At 41.1% G+C, this 21,329-nt stretch overlaps 1 protein-coding gene across 1 annotated transcript; it reads right to left on the bottom strand.

The window, feature by feature from the left end:
- Nucleotides 1-5,525: 5,525 nt before the first annotated feature.
- btg1 (B-cell translocation gene 1, anti-proliferative) lies at nt 5,526-14,317 on the bottom strand. The gene is made up of 2 exons (XM_082509977.1): nt 13,818-14,317; nt 5,526-10,129 (listed from the first exon to the last, which is right to left on the bottom strand). The coding sequence occupies exons 1-2, from the start codon at nt 13,960-13,962 to the stop codon at nt 9,726-9,728; spliced, it is 549 nt and encodes a 182-aa protein (XP_082366103.1). The 5' UTR covers nt 13,963-14,317; the 3' UTR covers nt 5,526-9,725.
- Nucleotides 14,318-21,329: the final 7,012 nt, after the last annotated feature.

A 21,329-nucleotide genomic window follows, 5' to 3' on the forward strand; every position in this document is an offset into this window, starting at 1 on the left:
TCTGCCCTTCATCTTGAAGCATTTCTCTTATTCTCTCATTGTCGCCCTATTTTTATCCCTTTTTATGTTACACATTTCCACTCAGTTGTCGAGCTCTGGCTTTATCTCTATCTCAAGTCTACAATTCATCATAATTCTCTCCCGATAAACCGCCGCCTTTATCGCTGCTAATTCCCATCTGTCTCTCTGTTGCCGTCTGCTTGTAAATGACATCTTGCCCTGATCGCAAACAGGAAACAGCTGAGGTGTTGTGTTCGCTTGTCTTTTTCCTGTCAGTTTCTCAGAAAACTAAACTAAACCGCTAGAATCGAAGCCTACATTTCTAACAGCCGTGCACTCAAAACAAGCGAGGCACAACAGCCCGATCATGTGGTTCGAGGTTAGCGAGCAGCATCGTGTTTACAAGCATGCGGGGCTTTAAATGAACACGTGCTTTAGGGTAAACGATGTGAGAGTTTCTCCTCTTCTTCTGCTGAAAAGGGAAATCACTTGAGGTAGCTCAGTTACACTGAAATCTGGATGATCGAAACCAAGACTGCAGCCTTGGAGAGTGCATCTATGTTGTGTGATGCAGCAGCAGCTTGAAGTCAAAAACAGTGTGAGTGCAGAGATACAAGGATGTGAACCTTGTGTTCTGATGTTTGTGAAATGGCGGCCATCATAACACCTCTCGCTGGGGAAATTTCTCCTACAGTCAGCAGAAAGCTGACGGCCACCGAGCAAGTGACCTTCAGTTCAAGTTTGTGTGTCTGTGTGTGTGTGTTTGTGGAAGTGAGCACAGTCTACCCACTGTGTTTGTCTATTCGAATGAACTGTCTACACACTACAAAGAGCGTGTGATTGGTTGTGAATGCCTTGTCCTTTTTGCACTGAGGGCTCAAACTAAATAAATCTGAGTGTGCATGTGTGCGACTCGGCGTGCACACATGTACACACACTTGCACCACTGTGTGTGTGGCCAGACTTCATGCAGATCAGGCCTCTTGCTGAGCCCCAAGGCCAGGATATATTTAGGTGGCTGGTTTTCTGTCTCTCCCTCTCCCTCTGAGTGGTTGAGAGTGTTGCCTGCTGATTGGGAGAGGCCAACCACAGGAATATGTTGCCTCCATGTCTCACCACTGGCTTTCAGATAACCATATGTGGGAGAATACAAACGGATGAAGACATCAGCTATGGTTAGCATGTTAGCTTATCATTAGGATGCAGAACTAACTGGTATCACGGCCACTGGGTAGAAGTATAACGTGGGAGAGACCCAAAAACCTAAACACAGTTTCGGTATGTCCTCTGATGGATTCCTTTGTGTTTCTCAATATAATCTATACTATATGTAACAAACTCTGTGAGTTTGTTACATATAGCTCTAGAGTTCCCTTTGCCAATGTGGAGCATTATAGCATCTTTTAGGCCCTAGCTTTAGGTTTGCAACCTTAACTTCATTACCAGTAGCAGCCAGGGACATGATTGCTGTCTTAGGCACTGTTAAAGAGAAGTTCTCAAATACTTTTTTTTTCTTTTTAAGCGTCCGTGAGCTCAAACACAATCTTCTCAGCCCTCAGGCACAGGCTTGGCCGTTTCATGTATAGGCCTACTATAGGGAAGAATGTCATAAAAACACTAACACATATTATTTGCCAGTCACGTCATTCAGGCATTTAAACATTATAGCCTAAAAAACACTATATCCTACCTACCCAGCAGTGGACAGGAGACAGATTTATTTCCAGTGTGGCCTCATGTGTGCCTTTGTGTTAAACAGCACCATGTGTGAAGTCTAGTCAAAGTTGTAGTGGCTTTTATGGCACTTAGCAATTGCTATTAACATGTAAACATTGCACTATAATAATTGTCTGTATTTGATTTAAACTTCTTAATATTGTACAGTTGTTCAAAGTATGATTACCTTAGGAACATTTAAAACAAATATTGCTATATGCCTGTGAAGACGTGAAGCTCGGTTCTCGACACAGACACAGACTTTAGCCATAAACGCAAGTGATGGACGCACAGGGAGCTACTTTCTATCACATGAATCCCACTGTGGCTCTTCACCTTACCCCAATAAGGCCTGATGCCAGACTCTGGAAAGAATTCCTGTCCTTCCTGAGTGTGAAGTGACTAGGCACACCGGCAGCCTGGAGAAGGAGGTATAAAGATAGACAGAGTGCAAGGGAGTGAAGAAGAGGGGCCAGAATAGGGGGTAGTGATATGAAAAGAATCTGGCGAGGAAGAGAATGCAAAACCTGAGAGGGAGATACAGAAGTTAAGTAATTAGATTAGATCTATTTTTGCTCGAAAGAAAGGAGAGAGGACATGCAGAGATTAAATCAAGGGCTCTCACTTACTGCTTTCTGTTACCCCAAAAACAAGACAGTTGTTTGCCAGTAGAAAATCATACAACAGTATCACATGTCCCTCCACACTGAAACTCTTGCCTCTGTTAGAGCTGTGTGAACGTCGCTTTATGTATTTTAGGTGCATATCTATATCAGTGCTGTATTTACAGGTCAGTATTAAGTCAACATCTTTCATTTCAGATATCACATGGCCATGAAACAGTACTATCCAGTTTTCTTTTCTTTCAAGGCTTTCTGGCACAAGGCCATATATTTTGCTGTTTTCATTCAAGGCTACGTTAGGTTAAGGAAACAAAACCCCCATTCAATTTATATATACTACTACTATATACTATATATACTACCATATAGCCAGCAGCTTGGACTTTACACTTGTTTTAACCACTTATTTGGGAAGGGTTTTTTTCCATTCTTGGTTCTATATGATGTCATTTGTTTTGTGAGCTCAGAAACCCCGCCCACTTGCTGCTCTTGTTTGTGTGGGGGAAGCAATCAGAAAAAAATTGGCTTGGGAAGGGAACTAAACTATTCTGTTTTCGACACTAAGGATTACGCTAAACTGGGAATCACGCAAAGCTACTCTAAGTATGGGAACTACAATATGGAGCTGGAAAGGAGCATAAAATCCCTTTTGAATTTTTATTTACATACTAAAACACTATATAGCTAAACAGTAGAAGAAAAATGTATTTTGTAGTTGACAACAGCACAAAAGCAACATATTCTTGCCTGGTTTAGGGCAATGTTGTCTACTGTTTAACTGTCGCACTATGGTCACATCCTCCCTAAAGTCTGCTCCATCCATCCTAGTGACACGGGGTTCCCAAGCTGAATGCTTTCACCCCCTCTGTCTTCTTTTTCAGCCATTGTCCCTGCTGGTGGGAAGGGTGTGTACAGCAGGGACAAAGCAGATGTCAGTGCTAAAGATGAGTTGTGCCCTGAGGGGAACAGAGCTGGTACAGTCCTTAAACCCTAGAGACCTGGACAGGCAAGACAGGGATCTGTTTCAAAGAGGCCTAAAGTTGTCCTTGCTTTCTGATTGATGGACACACTCACAAGGAACACAGGGACGCTAATGCAGTGGAAACCTAATCACAGTGGTTTACTGCACCACTACAATCTTTAGTTATATGTATATTTTAAAAGATTTGTGCTCACAGTGAAGCATGTGTTGTTGAATGTTTTGTTTCTGCCTTCAATTATTTTGAAAGCTTAGAATAAAATTGAAAAATGTAGCATGTTTTTTTCTGTTCGGATGCCCGGCACACACTTCCCTATTTTGAATCTGATAAGTAACAGAGCTACAAATACACACAAAGGCTGTTATTGTGAGATGCATTTGCAAAAAAGCTGTTCAGATTTTTTTCGCGGCTAGTTCCAGCTCTAGCTTTTGTCCTTTAAGCAGGGTAGCATAAATACACACGCACTCTGCAGGAGGGCTACTCTGTCATCTTGCTCGCAATAAAGCATTTCCCAGATGTCTGCCTCCCCCTGTTAGCAGACACACACACGCTCACTGTCAGTCACCATGCCTTTGTTCTCAGACTGCAACATATTGCTTGTGCATCACATTCAGGCTTAGTGTACATAAATACTGCCATTGTTGAGCGCTGTACTTTGGTACGGGTCAGAGAATAAGAAGATTAAGTATTAATATTTTATGTCAGTAACTTTACATAGATGATGTAGCCTGCCTTTGTTTGTCATTGGATCATAGCCTTACCTTTCGTAATCAGCAGCAAACTCTGAAACCCTCTTCACATGGTAACCTCTGTTGCTATGTCAGTAAGAGTTGAGGGCAGAAAATATTACACTGTTGTTTCATCAGTGTCAAGGTGAAACTCCAGCGCAATTCTTAGACGATAGTTTGATGAGATTCTGACATAAGATGCAATAGAGTTTGAGCAAAGTGAATAAAAGTGTTCATGAATCAAATCTCTAAATTTACATACGGTTTAAAACAAATTCAGAATTTGCTCCACATCAGTGAATTACAGCAATATTTTAACTGAACGTTTAAAATTGGCTGTTATATTCTAGCTGTCAAATTTATATTATCCATGAGACTATAAGATAATATTTTCCACACAAACACTGCTTCTCTAATCTACTTCTTGTTTTGTTTTGTTTTCATGGATAGAAAATGTCTCAAAACAGCTTGCTCAAATGAGTCATTGCGAAACCTTGCCCAGGGAGCATTGCAAAATCCCGATAAATCTGAATCACTTGTGCTCTGTGTCTTACTGTTCAATGTCCTCTTTTTCACTTGAACCCTACAAAACAAACGACTCTGGGCCTTATAGATAGGCACGCCCTGGGAATCTTTGACCTGTTTAGATCAGATAATATGTGAAGAAAACAACTGGTCCTGAATATAACTGAACTTTTTCTCCTTAACGTTGCCCAGTAATTTCGAATATCACTCCCAGCTCTCCGGCTGTTGAGGCCTTGTGCTAGCCAGCGTTTTTAGAAGTAACACAAGCCCAGTCACCTTTCCTCTCTTGTGTCCTTGTCTCTTGCCTAACCCGCTCTTCTAGTTCCCTCCTTTGTGTCAAAATAAGCCACATGTTTTTCTTTCTCCGCCTGCTGCTAGGCAACCTGGAGGATTCAGTGTTGAAAAGGATTGCAGTCTTAATCTAAACTCAGGGTTTCGCAGAGTCAGCTGTTTTGGGTGCAGTAGTATTGTAAATATTGGTGTACTGCAACATTACTCAACGCCACCCAGCTTTTCTCAGTTTTCCATGTTTATATGTTGCACAACAGTTAAAACATTAAATTGTGGCACCAAATGAGCCCAATTTGATTAAAGTCAGATAGTGGCTTTTCATGTTTTTAAAATCAGTGAGCTGAAATCTCTTTATACAAAGTGCAGCTCACTGTCCCGAGACAGAACCGTTAGTGAGGCAAGAGAATTGCTGACTTGATCTCTTCTTTCCAGGCCTCTTGGTACAGATGGCTCAGTCTTTAAAGCATTGTAGGTCAACTACCAATCTGGCTTGAGCGACGGCACGGCATCAGGGCTTAGTTTATATTGCTCCTGCTTCATTCAGTCACGTAGAAGCTTTTATTTTATTGATTAACGTCTGTATTAATGTCTTCCCCACCCCTGTCCCCATTTTGAAATGTAAAGTGAGTACAGAAGTAAATGATGACACAATTCAAAGGGAATTATGATGCCAAGATAGGAAATCTTTTATTACAGAGAAAAAAAACAAAAAACTTTTCTTCCAAAATATAGAAATCTGTACAACTTCCGCACAATCAATTTACATGAACTGTACAAATTTACAGCAGTTCATCACAACATACCCAAGGAAAAATAAACTGAACACGATAAAGATGTACTGACATGAAATCACAAGATACAGCTTTTCTTCTTGGGTAAGCTCAGATTTTTTTGTTTATTTTCTAGTTTTATACGTAAATAGAAGAAAAAAAAAGGGAAAAAAAACAGAAAAGAATGAACGGGAAAAAAAAAGAAAAAAGAAAACAAAGAAAAGAAAAAAAAAACAAACAAAAAAAAAAAACAAAGGATACGTCTACAGTCACAGATCATGGAAACTAATAATTTTACCAGAACAACTTTGGTCCTTGCCAACACTCCCATCACAAATGGCTTCACTTACGAAAAAGCATTATCCATGTTAAAAGATGAAATACAAAAAAGTAATACGTCTGAAAAACAAAAAGGAAACAAAACACCTCAGCATAGAAATTATTGGCACTTCCCATGTGTAATGTTATGTACTCTACCATTTGTTGTACAGTTACAATACATTCTACAATATGTAAAACACCTCAAATGTGAAAGTGGCAATAATTCAACTAATCGATGACAGTATTGACAACAACAACAACGAAACTGCTGTTCCCTTCCTGTTTCATATCTTAACATGCACAACGTTTCCATAAGAGTTATTTATTGAATGTCTGAGGCCTGAGTTTGGCAATACATTCCAGGAGAGACTCCTCGCGTCTCAAAAAAATGTCGCACAACTTCAACATTTAGTGCATTTATGTGCTATTTTACCTCTGACTACTCAAAGCACTCTCACAACAATTTTTGTAATCTACGTGCGCACAAGCTGAATGGATGCCATTGAAATAGTTAACATCAACTGAGGACTTTAAACCATTTCAGGTGGTAGTAGCAAAGTCGAAAAGGTGTCCAAGGGGAATTTGGGGTTTTTTCTGTTTTCATTTTTCGAAGCCCCAGAAGAATTAAATTCTGTTAAAAACTGGGTTAGATCACCAGACTAAAAATCCTCTTTAAAAAAAAAAAAAAAAAAAAAAGGATGAAGAGGGCAAAATGGATATGAGTGGAAAGATGAGGAAAATCTAGCAGTGTGACCATAAAATACATCAAAAGCAGTGAGACGAGATGATCATTTCTCGTCTGAAATATAGACCAATCTCAAAACATCTCACGTGACATTAAAAAGCTTTAATGGAGCAACATGATTTTAAAACTGGTGTCCACCATGGAAACCAAAGCGCTGGGCTCTCAGCCCAGCAAGCTCTCCTCCATCTGCCCAACATGGAATAACTGCTTTTCACAGATTGCTGAAGGGAGTATCAGCAGAGAACAGGGTGCAGGGGGGTTATGGGGGTTGCAGTGCGTCAAAGGCTATAGCTATATTACCCATGATCCTCTCAAGCTTAGGGGAGCTTAAACACCCATAGGTCTGGTGATGAGCGGCGAACCAGCCTGCCGTGACAGATTTGGCCAGTGGCTAAGGCCTGAGCAACACCCGTAGCCGTTCTAGCATCTGTTCCATCATCCTGTTACCCATTCAACCCCAGAACCGGGAGTGGAGTGGGGGTACACCAGACAGCCACAACATCCTTTCATATGCATGTAAACAAAGTTGCTACGCAAACTCAGTAATTAAGTGCAGCGCGATCCAGTGAGATGAAAACAAAAAAACAATGGCCTTAGTACCCTCAATTCTTCATCTTTGATCCATGTTTCCTTGTCTCCCACTAGCCCACCCCCTTAAGTGCAGCTTGAGCACGCCAAGCGCGTGTGCTGGTTATCCATCACTGCTGAGGGAGGGTCGAAGGGTTCTGGTCAGGGTGGGGGATGTTGAACATGTCTGAGAGGGAGGGGGCTGGAGGGATTTTAGCTGCCCTGGACAAAAGAGTCCGGCCCTGGCCCCCACCTCTCTCACACCAGCTCCCCACACCTGCCTTCCTTACCCAGCTCCCTACGGTGGTGGATGATGATATGTGTCACATTAAGTCTACCTGCATCCACAGGGGGTCAGCTAGCAGCATGCTGGCCTGCTCTTGGCTAAACAGGAGGTCTGAGCTTAAGGGGGATGATATGTGGTACTTGAGGCACTCTAACCCTGACACCAGGACGGGTGGGGGCAGTTGAAGCTGCCAGGCTGGAAAGGGGACACCTCCGGCGAGGGCCCAGGCAGCACAATGCTCCAGGTCGGCTCTCGTAAGCCTGGCATTAGTTAACATCACAAATGGCTCAAAATACTTGACAATGAGGTCTCCATAAGGCAGTGGACCTCCAATCCCCCCTCCAAAAAAAAAATTAAAAATAATTATCTCTCTTTTACAAGACCTTTGAAACAATTAATGGAAATAGAAGTTTGATAAGGCCCGATTTTTTTTTTTTTTTTTTTTTTTAACTTTTTTTTCCCCAATTCAAGTTAAAGTTAAACTCTGAACACTTGATGCTCCAGACCTCCCTTTGGCCAAAGTGTCACAGAGTCATCACTAAGGTCAGACCTTTCAGGCAATTCTTTTTTTTTTTTCTTTTTTAAATCAGCAACATAAATCACCATCTGTGCATGTCAGAGGTGGTGTGCAGGGAGGGAGGGTGGGGGTAGCTTTGCATCGTGCCAGAATCAACAGTGCCATATGAATGGATAACAGAATGTTTTTAACATACCACCCAGAATACTCTCCACTTATATTAAAAAAAAAAAAAAAATAACAGCTCTGAAATGTTCACAAATACAGTGTTAAAAGGTTTTGAAATCCATTGTTGCACACTCCCCACGTGGCCAGACATCAGTCCACGGCGACATTGGGAGCTACAGTATCATCAAACGGCTAAAATTGGGCAGGGCAGTAAGAACGGTGAGAAAAGATGACATTTGAATGGATGGAATGCAAGCGATTTTCTCCAAAAGGTGCACATCCCACACAATCTCACGTCAAAGTGCATTCAATGTTAATTCTAACTGGGCCACAAGACCAAAATTTGGCTAAAAAGACCCCCCCACCCCCATGCTACACATTGAGTTTTGGTAATGCAAGACAAATGTTGAAGGAGAAAGGGGGCTAAATTAAACAACACAGGGACTTGATTGTGAATTTCAACAACATTCATTACCTAGAGGGAACAATGGATCGACTTCCCTTCCCTCAGAAAGCAACACAAACATGGGTGACAGGAGGGCGATGGTGTAACGGGACACGCTGGTATCCATAGGTAACAGGTGTCACAACACATTCCACTTGCACTTACATACAGGCCGGAGAGAAGGTTGGGATGAATGGTTTCTTTAAACTTGTCGCGAGGAGAAGGGGGAGGAAGAGAAGTTAAGACCGTAAGCCCCTTTTGTTTTTGTTTTTTTTATCCAATGGCTAAAAGATAAAGAAAATATATTCCCTGTGGTCCAAAAAAGGGTTTTTATAGAAAATAGAGATGCTCTCATTGGGAGTTTCTTTACCTTGAGCTTGGATTTCACTGGGCACAGTCTGAACCTCAATTTCCTCCCCACCCAGGAAGCAAAATAAATGAAAAACAGCAAACTGGGGGGAAAAAAAAAAAAAAGAGTTTTGAATTTTCTGATTCGGGGGTAGTTCTTAACGAAGAAAAAAAGTATCCATGTAATTTGGACTGCTGTTTCTGCAGTGGTGTGTTGAACATGTACCCATAGTAACCACAAATAAGTGCAAAGTCAATGCTGATAGCCCCCTCGGACACAGAGCCGATCACCGGCGTTTACAGTTGAGAGTGCAGGGGTAGGTGGAGCCAGTTTCCATGGGTGTTCCTGGTTGGTTGGTTTGTTAGTTTAGCTGCCCCAACAGTTCCATTTCCACAAAGCCTCTCCTAAAAAATGGAGTGCCCAGCTCATCCAATGACACAACAGAACAGATGATAATGGGGAGAGAGGGTAGAAAATAGCAAACCTACAAGGTTTCCATCACCTGGACGATAGGCCACATCCTCTGTTTTCTTTTTTTGTTTGTTTTTGTTTTTTCTTTTGTTTTTTCTTTTTTCCATTCTTTCACTATTTCATTTCATATTCTTAGCTTTAAAAAGGCTCACCCTGGTCTAGCCAAATGACCAGCCATGGCGTGACCCTGAACAATAGTAGGCCTGGGTGACTATGTGCCGCTTTAACTAGACACAGTCATCATATTGTAGCCTTTGGAGGGACTGGTTCTTCCCAGCACCATCAGTTCCTCCTTGCAGCTGATGTGACTGTCCACCATAGGGTTCACTGCCCCACTGTTTCCTGAGGGGGAGCTGGTGGTGGCTGTCGCTGGCATTCCTCCCGGGCCAGGCTGCGACTCATACAGGACGCAGATGGATCCATCTTCGCCAATGCGGTAGGAAACCTCGAAGGGGTCCACCCAGAGCGTGAGCTCACTGGGCAGCAGCAGGTAGAGTTGCTGGATGGTCAGACCGATGCGCTGGCCTGCCTGCCACACCAGGGGGTCCATCTTGTGGTTGATGCGAATGCAGCGGTAACCTGAGCCCTTGCAGGGCCTGTCTGGAAACCAGTGGTGCTTATATTGCTCTGCAGGGAAACAAAGAGACAAGGTGGAGAAAATGTTTAGCTCTGACAAAAAAAAAAAAAAAAAAAAAAGCAGACACTTGTTACTAACACGTCAAGACGGCAAGATCATGTCATAAGCAAAGAAGGAAAAAAACAAAGGCGTAGTAATGTAAGATAATACAGGAGCCAGAGATCTGCAATAAACTGGAGGTTTACCGAAGGTTAAAGAGAAAGCAGACAGACTGTACTTTGTGTCAGATAAGCCCAGATGATTTAATAAGACTGTAAAAACATCTAATCTAAAAAGGGGCATCATAAAATGAAAACAACAAAGCAATTTGATGATATATGATATGCTTAATATTCTCCAAGTCTTGATCAAACCTAATATTAAACAAAACATTATGTTCAGCACTTTTTGTTGGCTCTCCGTATTATAAATGAGAACAGAAACACTTAATTAAGAATAGTATATCTTAATCTTGTGCTATGCGTTTAAGCCAGGAGGCAACTAAAATGTTTATAAATGAGATGCAACTGGTGCTGTCAAAGTAAGTCCAATGCATTACTATGCAAAAAGCATTTGCTGAAACCCGTTACTGGTTTAGACAGATCTTTTTCTGCAGAAAAATAAAAATGATTTAATACAGTTGATAAGTGCGTTTATTCTTAGGGAACTACAGAATGTTTCTGTAGGTGTTCCTACAAATGTCCCATTTAGCCTAGAGAGGATCCAATTCACAAAGTGTACCTAGATGCACAGAAATACAGAGTTATTGAACGCTCCAGCAAAAAGAAAGGAAAAACACTATCACCTGTTACAGGCCTCATAAGCAGCCATAAACAGGCCTACGTGACAAAAAAGGCTGCCACTGAATTGCACAATCCTTCTACTGGCCTTCCTCAGTGTCACAGAGTCTCCCATGACTGGCTGAACAAAAACACCAAAAGTGTCCCAGCCAGCCATCTGGGGTAGCTCCGCCTCTTAAAGGGAAAGGGTTCCCATTTTTTTATTTTTTTTTTTAAATCTGTCTGTCTATGTGGAAGTTTCAGATGTGCGCTGAAACTAGTGATTCACAGTGGCGCTACTCTCGGTATGAGTCATATTACTGCGCAATGAGTAGCCAATCAGACAGTTAAGTGTTTGAGTTGAGTTTGTGTAAATGTTAAACGTGGCCCATATTTTTCTGGTAACTTCACTTTTAAATCATAGAAAAGCCTGTCATCTCTCTCCTATGATAGCAGGACATTTTCAAATCCCTTTTGTTCCAAGCGTTTTATTTACCAACCTCTCACTTTATGATACACACCTACCCACCATTTACCCTGACAGGGCTCATCCATATTGAATTCCCATTGATGGTAACTTCATTGTAGCCAATGAAAAACAGGCTAAAGGAAGTGGGTCAGCATTCAGTCTAGGGCCCGAAGGCCACCTGTATGCACCCACCAGGATAATAACAACCCCTCCCTTCCTCCCCACCCTCCTCCTGTGCCTTATCGCAGGAGTCTGTATACTGCCGAGCTAATAGAGGGGCTGGCACTCGTGAAAGAGCACAAGAGGCTTGATGAGCTTTCAGCCTCAGACAGAACCACAAAGGCAGCTACCTACCCCAGAGCAGCTGGGAAATGATCAGCTCAGCATGGCCTATTCTTAAAAACGAGGGCAGATGGGAGGAGGAGGTGGAGAGAGAGAGAGGGGGGGGGGGGGGGGGGGTGGAAAAGTAAGCAGACGAGTGTGCGCTTAACCTAAAGAGTTTAACCAAAGAGGGTTGTTTACTCATTGTAGCTGACCTTGACCATGGCTCCGTTTTGGACCGTTGGGTAATTTCCATTTGAGAACCTTGTCTGTTACTTTTTAGACAAACCAAGAACCTTGCCTTCTACAATTACACAATCTCTGTGGTTGCAATCTGGCCTTTGGGACTCATTTCCTCACTTCCCTTTGCGCAGCACAAACAGGAGAAGCGAGGAACTCTGCTTTTCAGCATGCAGACACAACAGTAACTGTGAGGATTCAAAGCACAAAAGAGCTCCGGCTGCCCTATTTTAGCAGTGGCAAGGCCCACGGGGTACTACCACACACTCTCTTTCGTTTTCACATATTTCCCTCATCCAAGAAAACAAAAAAACAAAAACAAACCTGGACACGGTGGAGCCAATTTATTTTTCTTTTAGAAAATAAAGCTAATGAGTGTTGCACTTGCAGCTATACAAAGCTTATAATTTACACTATTTGTTCTAATTGAGGTTTGCGATCACTAAATATAGGCTGTTCCAGTAGATTTCCCCTCCATTTTGCCTTTCCGTCTTCAACGTCTGCCTCTAGGCGCCCACCAAAACGTCGCCCCTCCCCCCACAAAGGCCTCACAGCAGACTCCAACTTTTGTCTGTTTACATACGCCAACCCCCCTGAATTGACTGCTCACTGGCATTTTGTGCAAATGCTTTACTCATAATTTCCACACACTATACCATACTGTTCATCCCTCCAACTGTGTGATTGATAAATAAAACCCCCTAGAACCATTTTCAGATATCAGCAGGTCCAAATGGTGACTTTTTGGTCATGATTGAAAGATGGAAATCTTTGTAATCTATTCTAAATAGAAATAAATAGCCTAACTTGCTCCATATGGACAGGATCTTGCAACCATTTAGCAGTTTAAGAGCTATTTTTGTGAGAGACTCTTATATAGGAAAATGTAGGTCATCTGCTGTTGCATGTGGATGGAATTAGACAGATGTATAGGAGCTTTAAGAGCCCTGAGAGAGGAATGCGTTTACAGCAAAAAATGAGACAATCCCTGAGCTGTACTGTTCTGCAACATCTGCTATAAAACCCAGTAATAGTCAAACTAAGCCTGGGTGTACAACTAAGGCTTCATTTCCTGAAAAGTAAAAGCATTGTTTTCTCCCTTGTCTACTCTCCATTCCTTACATACACATGTTAAGTGGACTGTGGGAACCCTAATGAAATAAATGTGAGACGTGGTGAAATATGACCTCATCTTTTAACCGCATGGTAATACCAAAAAGAGTGACATATGTTGTGGAGCAAATCAACAACCTTCCAAATTTAACACAAAGCAGATAAACAAAGGCAAATTAAGGGTGCTACACATCAAAAGGTCGTGTGCGCAGTGCCAAACAGCTAATAAAGTGTGGTCTTAACACTGACAGTCTTTCATTATTATTAAATCAGTTCGTTCTTAGCATTACGTAATCCTGTGTCGTCTCACTGGGGGATGTTTTTGCTCCATTCTCTGTGTGCACTATCGGGCGACTCAGAGGCGCACTTCCTTGTTCGAGCCAGTCGAGCGTCCCTCTCTCTCTCCCCGCCCCCACCCTTCAAGCTAAAAACAGCACATACATTAAACTTTAACCAATTCGTATTTTCAACATTATTTTTACTTCGAAATATTCATTTGCGTCGACGAAAACTGGCGACAAATCGCCTTGGATCATCCAGTGCGTTTTCCTCTCTCCGATGTGCGCAATTAGCGGTGCGCTATGGTAGCGCTGAAAGTGATACTTAGGAGAACAAAGAAAGGCTTCTTCTGAATCATTCTCAAATCTATTAGAACTCAAAGTTAACCACCGATCCGTGAAACAAACCCCGAAGTCGATGTGTGGAATGGTATATTAGAAGTCTAAAAGGGATTTTGTGAACGGAAGTGGATTTTTTTGTTGTTGCGTGTTTCCTTACCTGCCAAAATGTCCTGTAAGCTTTGGCTGAACGTTTGGACCTGTCGATCGTTTACGTGTCCTTTTACCCTCAGAAATCTCGACAGAAATCCGACGGCGGCGTTAATCTCTGGTTTCATCGTTCCCCGGGCACAAAGGGTATGCATTGAGAAAGGCAACGGCGACGATGCGTGCGCTTTTGTTGTTTTTCCCTCTGTTTGTCCGACTGTGCAGTCTTTCTGTCAAATTCGGAGCAGCGATCCTTATCTCTGGGCGCTTGGGTTGTTTCTCTTGGCATTTATTAGTCGAGGTAGAGGGGATTTCTCACTAGAGAGTCCGTGTGCTAGGACGGTACAGTGTTGGGAAATAGACGCCTGTTGTTGGTAAATACAGGGGTTGGAGGTCCCTTGGTGAAACGTTAACCAACCCAAAAACTCGCTTTCCTCCTCCAGAGTGAAGGTCCCGGAGCCTGTGAGTGTGCCTTTATACAGCTCCCACCCTCCTCCTCACAGCTCCGTCATAAGCTGCTACAGCAACTACATCTCACCAATCCCAGGGCCTGCCACGGCCTGACGAGCCACATATAGGAGGAGTGTATGAGCCTTCACGTCACCGTTCTGAAAATAGAGGTACACGGCGTGAAATCGTGGTGCGTTCAGTCCCTGTTGGAAATTCGGGAAGTCGGGGGGGGGGGGGGAAGGGGAAACAAAAGCACAAACGACGAAAAACAATCCAAAATCACACAATCCTGCTCGAGGACGTGAGCTCATATATTTATGTCAGAATTTAAGACAGAACTAAGAGATGTTTGAAAATACTGCAAGTCCGCGCGGCCACATTTCGTGTTGACGAACCATTTTTGTTGTTTTTATTCTTTGCTTTGTTTATTTCCTTTTTATGCCCGCTCCTGTTGTTAATCCTTTACGCACACATATAGCATAAAGAAGAAACAAACAGTACCCGACAATCTGGCATTCAGTTTCTCTGTACTATTCAAAATAAACGTGTTCAAAAAACAGTTTTGTGTTAGAAAAAAACTACTGGGGGAAAAGTCCGCTTTTGGCGAATTTTAATGTTAAATGAGCGACCTTGAACTTAGTCACTTTTTACACGTGAGTGTGATGGTTTCTGTGTTGCGGTATCCTATTCACCATCCGTATATCTGTTCCAACAGGTCGTCACAGTGGTGCAGAGGAGCTTAACATGCCCAGCAGCTGTGTACGTTTCTTTCATGTTCCCCCCAGTCTTACTTAACCCTTTCATCCCAGCCCTCTGCTGGTTCCTGTTTAGTAAATGCACCCAGAGAAACAAACACACATAAAAAAAAGTTAAAAATGTAACACACATTCCAAAGTTCAGCTAGTTTTAAATTGTAAGAAAAAATCTAGTTGGTTAAAAAAATGACAGCATTTTCAAACTAACTTACAAAAATTACAGCTTTGTTCCCAGCACTGAAAACAACTGCAAATTTATTAAGCATTTTTCTTCTAAAACAGTCCAACAGACTTTATTTTTCCACTTTATGCATCCCAGAAAGACTCATTAATACTAGAGGTTATATGAAATTACCCACATTCTTCCCCAGAAGCCAAAAACATATTTAAAGTTTCAGATTTTCTCTTTGAACATATCCCTGCATCTAGAATACATAGTCATTCTATCACTGTAATAAAAAAATAGGGTCAAGAATTGACTTCAACATAAAATATGACTAATTTAAAAGCAAAATGTGCATTTAAAAACAATCTCTGCTTTGTCGTGAAGCTTTGTACTACAGAAAGTAAATGTCACAGCTACTATCTAAGGGTTGTTTCCTTCTTCTTACGTCAAATAAACGTAGACAGAATAGCCAGGTGTGTGTATAAGAAAGAACTGTTTACATTCCCCACTATATCACAACAATACACCAGTGCGTGTGGCTGAGCAGGCCTAAGAGTATTTGTACACACAAGAAACAGGAAGCCTCAATCAACTGAAAATTCAAATCTTGTGTGACAAACACACAGGAGGCAAGATTGCTCTAGATCTCTTTTCAAAGACCACTCCTTTACCTGCTTATTAAAATCAGTGGAAAAGTACAGGGTGTTATTGTTTGTTTGTCTCAAACACGCTCCCGATGACCCACTGCTTTCCAATCAGACAGACCAAGACTTTGCTGACTGGTTCAACAAGTGACCCAGAGGCACACAAAATGTAGACGTGTGTCTATGCACGTGTGCCTAGGGCACACACATCAGTATAAAGTTGTTGTGACACACACACCGCAACCCTAATTTTGACATTACCTGATGCAGGTGGAGACAGATCAGGCATTAAGCGGCTTTGTCCTGCCAGCTTTCTAGTACAGAGTCTGCCTTATGTCCAATAGTGTACACGTAAGATCAGCACAGATAAAAGTCCAGTGAACCGAGCCAGTGGATGTGTCCTGTTTCCTGCAGGCTCTACCCAGGCAGAACTCTAACCTAAACCAAATGGAGTACTTTCAGTAATGAGAATGCATTGGGGGTAAAGTAATTCTCTGTTAATACTGTTAATGAGTTCAAGTGTGAAACTAGCTAGGTAGCTTTTATCATGCTGGTTGGTGTTGTCATGAGGCTGGGATTTCTGACTTCAGTGCAATACCCTAAAAAATACAAATATCTGAGAGCATTTTGAAAATACAACGGAAATAATGTATAATATAATGTATAATATAATGTATAATAATCTATCTATCTATCTATCTATCTATCTATCTATCTATCTATCTATCTATCTATCTATCTATCTATCTATCTATCTATGTAGTTGAAGGGTTCCACGAAGCTGCTCTCAATTATTGGGCTACTCAACAATCTTGATACATAAATATCTAGATTACATAATTTCCAAGTACCATTCTGATAGCACATTTAATCACATTTCCCTTAAATCCAACTAAATTGCTGCATTTTTAAAAATATTATATATTATATAATAATATATTTTCATTCACATGACACCAGACTCAAAAGTACAGTTACATTCAAGAATGATGTAAATTATACAGTTTATTGTATGTTATGTTAATGTATGTTAACATATGTATGTGAAATTATAAATTTTAACCCTTTCTCGTGAACTTTTCTTTTGATTTTTTTTTTTAAATTCTGTGTAACAGTGATGATATTTGACATTTAAACTTAAAAGTCTCCCCACTGACTGACCACATAATAACAAATGTCCCAAAACTGTCTCAGTTCCTGGTCATTTTATCTAAAGGCCACAGAGCGCAGGGGAATCCTCAAAGTCACATACAAATTCATACATGAGTAAACCCCCTTCTCTTACCACATAGCAGTTGTCAGTAGCGTCTCACCCACACACTAACTTGCTATCTTGTGAAAAAGGGGAGAGTTTCAGAACGCTACAGAAGACCTGGCTATTTCTGATTTAGAGATATAAACAGATACAAACCACTGTTTTACACCTGTAAGCTATTTATTACACTTAGGTTTAGAATTTCATTTCCCGCAATGCCTATATTTATTTTTTCTCTCAAGTAAGCAACAGACTATTTATGTTACTTTCATTCTCCTGCACTCTTTACATGACACTGAGGTGGAGTTTTATGCCATCTATATATGGACAAAATAACGTCCAAGTATTAGGGATCAGGGATAGAATTAGTCCCACAAGTTGGTCAACATTTAAAAATATACTGAAGAGAAAAACTCACTGGCAACTTTGTTGCGTACACTTGCTTGTTGACACAAATTCAGTGAAACTCATTGCATTTAAGCTTATAGACATAGTAAAGTTGACCTGCTGAAGTTCAAACTGAGCATCATAATTTGGAAGAAAGGTGATTTAAGTGAGTTTGACTGTAGCATGGTTGTTGGTTCCAGGGACGGTGCTCTAAAATTTCAGAAACTATTGGGATTTCCCACACAACCATCTTTAGTTTTTACCGAGAATGGTCTGAAACACACAAAATATCCTGGGAGAAGTAGTTTTCTAGCTGTACTGAGCTGATAGCAAGGCAACAGAAACTGAAATAACCACTTTTTATAGCCAAAGTGTGTAGACAAACATCTCTAAATGTACAACACTTTGAACCTTGAAACAGATGGGCAACAGCAGCAGAAGACTACACTGGGTGCCACTCGTGTCAGCTAAGAATGACAAACTGAATTCAGCTAGCACAGGCTTACCAACATTGGACAATAGAAGACTGGAAAATAGTTGCCTTGTCTCATGAGTCTTAATTTCTGCCGCCACATTCAGATAGTAGGGTCAGAATTTGGTCTAAACAATATGAAAACATGACTCCATCCTGCCTTAAAGCACACTTCAAGCTGAGTCGTTCCAAAAATGTGAAGTCAGCAGGCTGTTTGCCAACAATTGGCCAATCAATGGCGCCATTCAATGAGTCATTAGAGCGACTCCTTCACAAAAATCAAAAATAGGATTTTTGAAATGAGGGAAATGGCTACACAAAACCAACACCGTGGTCCATGAGTTTGATAAAAAGAAATAGACCGAACAGCAGGTAAACCATCGCCTCAGCGTCCTCCTTTGTTGTGTTCTGTTTGTGTCACATACAAATGACGTCACAGATTTTCAGACTCGTTGCTATAACGACCCCGTGCACATTAGGTGGTACTCAATGGAAATCAAGTAGCGTTGAACTGAGTCAAGCCGAGTACGTACTAGTGGAAAAGAGGCTTTAGAGCCAACTGGCCACAGTTTTAATGTCACAGCCTACCTGAGTACTGTTGCTGACTATGTCCATCCTTTTATGACGAGATAACATTCATGGCTCAAATCATCTTGAGTTCACTGCACTTAAATGGCCTCCACAGTCACCAGATCTCAGTCCATGAAGCTCCTTTGGGATGTGGTGGATTGTTGGTTGTTTATCCAACAAAAGAGCAGCAACTCAATGAAAATATCATGTCAGGATGGACCAGAATCTCTAAAAATGTTGCCAGCACCATGTTGAATTTATGTCATGAACAATAAAGGTGGTTTTGAAGTCCAACCATGTACTAGCAATCCATTCCTAATCAAAGTGTCCACTGAGTTGAGATTTAGTTTTATAGCCAATGAACTCATGAGCAATACAGGGGACTTTAAAGAAGTTTCAACCAAAAGGTTCTGTTTTAAAAAATAATAACAATTTGTTTTACAAAGGTTGCAGGAAAACAACTGAAAAAATTATTTAGCCACTGCTATGCAGTAATATTCCAACCTCATAAGTCTAAAACAGAAAGCTAAAAACGAACAAACTAGAGAACTGTTTTGTGATTAGTGACAATGATAAAGCAGATACTACTAACTAATCTTTGTCTTGAACAAGGAAAACAAACTATAAATGAGCCTTTCCAAAAGTTTAATATTTTATGACATTTTATGTGAGTTATGGACTTCTTAAACTACTTCTACAAAATTCCGTGGCTGTTTTTTTTTTTTTTTGTAATTTCTTTCTAAATGTTACCACTGAAATCTGCATTCATCCAACAGCAGGTACAATGCTCAAGGAGAACAAAGAACAACCTTTTCACAGCCAGCTCAAGGCAATTAATTTGACTCTCAAAACACATATTTTGTATAGCCTGTGACTTTAACTGCAGTTTGGTCAGGTCACATAATTCTCGCTCACAAATGCCACTGAAGAAGGGTTTTTATCCCCACTGGTCCAGGGAGAAGCTGCCCCTGGGAATGTAGTAGTAACAGTGACATAAACAAGATTTTTTCAGGCAAGCGCAAAAGTCCACATCCGCACCACAAAAACATCTGTAGACAGGCAAAGTGCCTCATTACTGACAGAAAGTGTGTGTGTGTGTGTGTGTGTGTGTGTGGGGGGGGGGGGGGGGGGGGGGGGGTGGCTGAATTTTGTCACCTCAACAGGGAGATAAAAGTTGAAAGAGAAAGAAAGTAATGGCAATAACAGAGCAAGCTAGGGAAGAATAATTAAACCTGGAAATCCCCAAACCTTTCCTGCTCCCTTTGATTACACAGTACACCTAAAAAGAAACAGAAACAACAGAAATCATTTTGTACTACTGGCTGTTTTTCATGTGTGGGCCACCAGTACCGGGTAAAATATGGCCCTGCTTGTTGCTAGACAAGGGTGGGGTATCCTGTCGTTGGGTTCTCAGCTAGGTTAATGAATAGAGGCTTTTATCTTGAAACCACATGTGAACTACAGTAGAGGAAAGAATGTCAGGTTGGGATTTGAAGAGAGAGCTCTTGGCTGCTTTCTGGAGTGGGCAAAAACATTCTTCGTTTACAGCAGTGAATACAGCAGGGCGTTTATGAACATGCTCGGTCTTCCATGAGGGTAAAGAGACCAGCAAGAGACACCAACATCTGCGGGTCAAAGAAAAGTTAAACCAACACAGGCTCTATTCATCATGATTCAAGACAATACAATGCCCCTGACGTTCCCAGCACACACATCTACATATCTGAAAAACATCCCCCTTGACATTCACTGATAATTATCTCTCTTTGGGCAGGATCCAGCTTATCATTTTAGAGCAGTTTCAGTGTCAGCAAGCGTACCCATTTGTACCATAAAATGGGATTTCTCATTACCTGAACCACTTAGCATGTTTGTCTTCACTGCACTAAAAACTGAAACCTGAACCGTTTATAAAAGATATGTTCGCTTTATTATTTGGACTTTTCTATTGCTATTTCTCACTATTCTCTACTCTTTAGCATTCGCAGCGCACTCACTAGCTCGTAAATTACTACTTTGTAAACTACTGCTTTCGTTAGATAGAAAAGACTCCCCCGCTGGCATTAAATTAAGAGGCTGTTATGCTGCTAAGGTAAAACATCCGATGTAACGCATAATGACAGCATTAAATTGATCCTTAAACTGAACCCAGCTGGCAGATGTGATTGGTGTTGACATACCAAGCGTACACATTTCAAATCTGTGCACATAAAATACACAGGAGGTTAAGATTATATGCTGTAAATGATTCAAGTTATTTTTATTCTTATTCAAGCACATGCAGGTTTTTAGCATTACAACATGGCATTATCGAATCAGCTAATTTTAATAAACTTTAAGTAGATGTTGTGGCATCCAGTTCAAATTTCGCTGCGTCAGGACTCTGTGACATCTCTCCACTTGAACCATTACACAGTGTTAGCATTTGGCATTATCCTATAATTTTTACTTGTGAGCACAAGGCTGTAGGGTATGATAATGACACAAAGCATGCTGTAGAAATCACACAAGTGTTTGTAAAAGTGAAAACTACGACCTGGTCATGTACGCTGCATCTCTGGAATCCTGTAAAACACCTTTGAGAAAAGTGTAGCAACACAAAAGAGCAGCTGAATAAACTTTCTTCCACAAAAGGCTCTCCAGGATTTTTTTTTTTTTTCATGTTCAGGATGACGGAATTGTAAGCAATAAAAAGGTTGATAAGTTGATAGATTTTAAATGAAAAACGAACAGATTTTTTGTAAGACTGGGATCCCACTCTTAGCTTTTCAAAGCTTCCAAAATGTTATTTAAGTGTAAAATGAGATAAGAAATCATTTACTTATG

The sequence above is a fragment of the Aulonocara stuartgranti genome, assembly GCF_965226115.1.
Source record: "Aulonocara stuartgranti genome assembly, chromosome: 17".
Classification (NCBI taxonomy): domain Eukaryota; kingdom Metazoa; phylum Chordata; class Actinopteri; order Cichliformes; family Cichlidae; genus Aulonocara; species Aulonocara stuartgranti.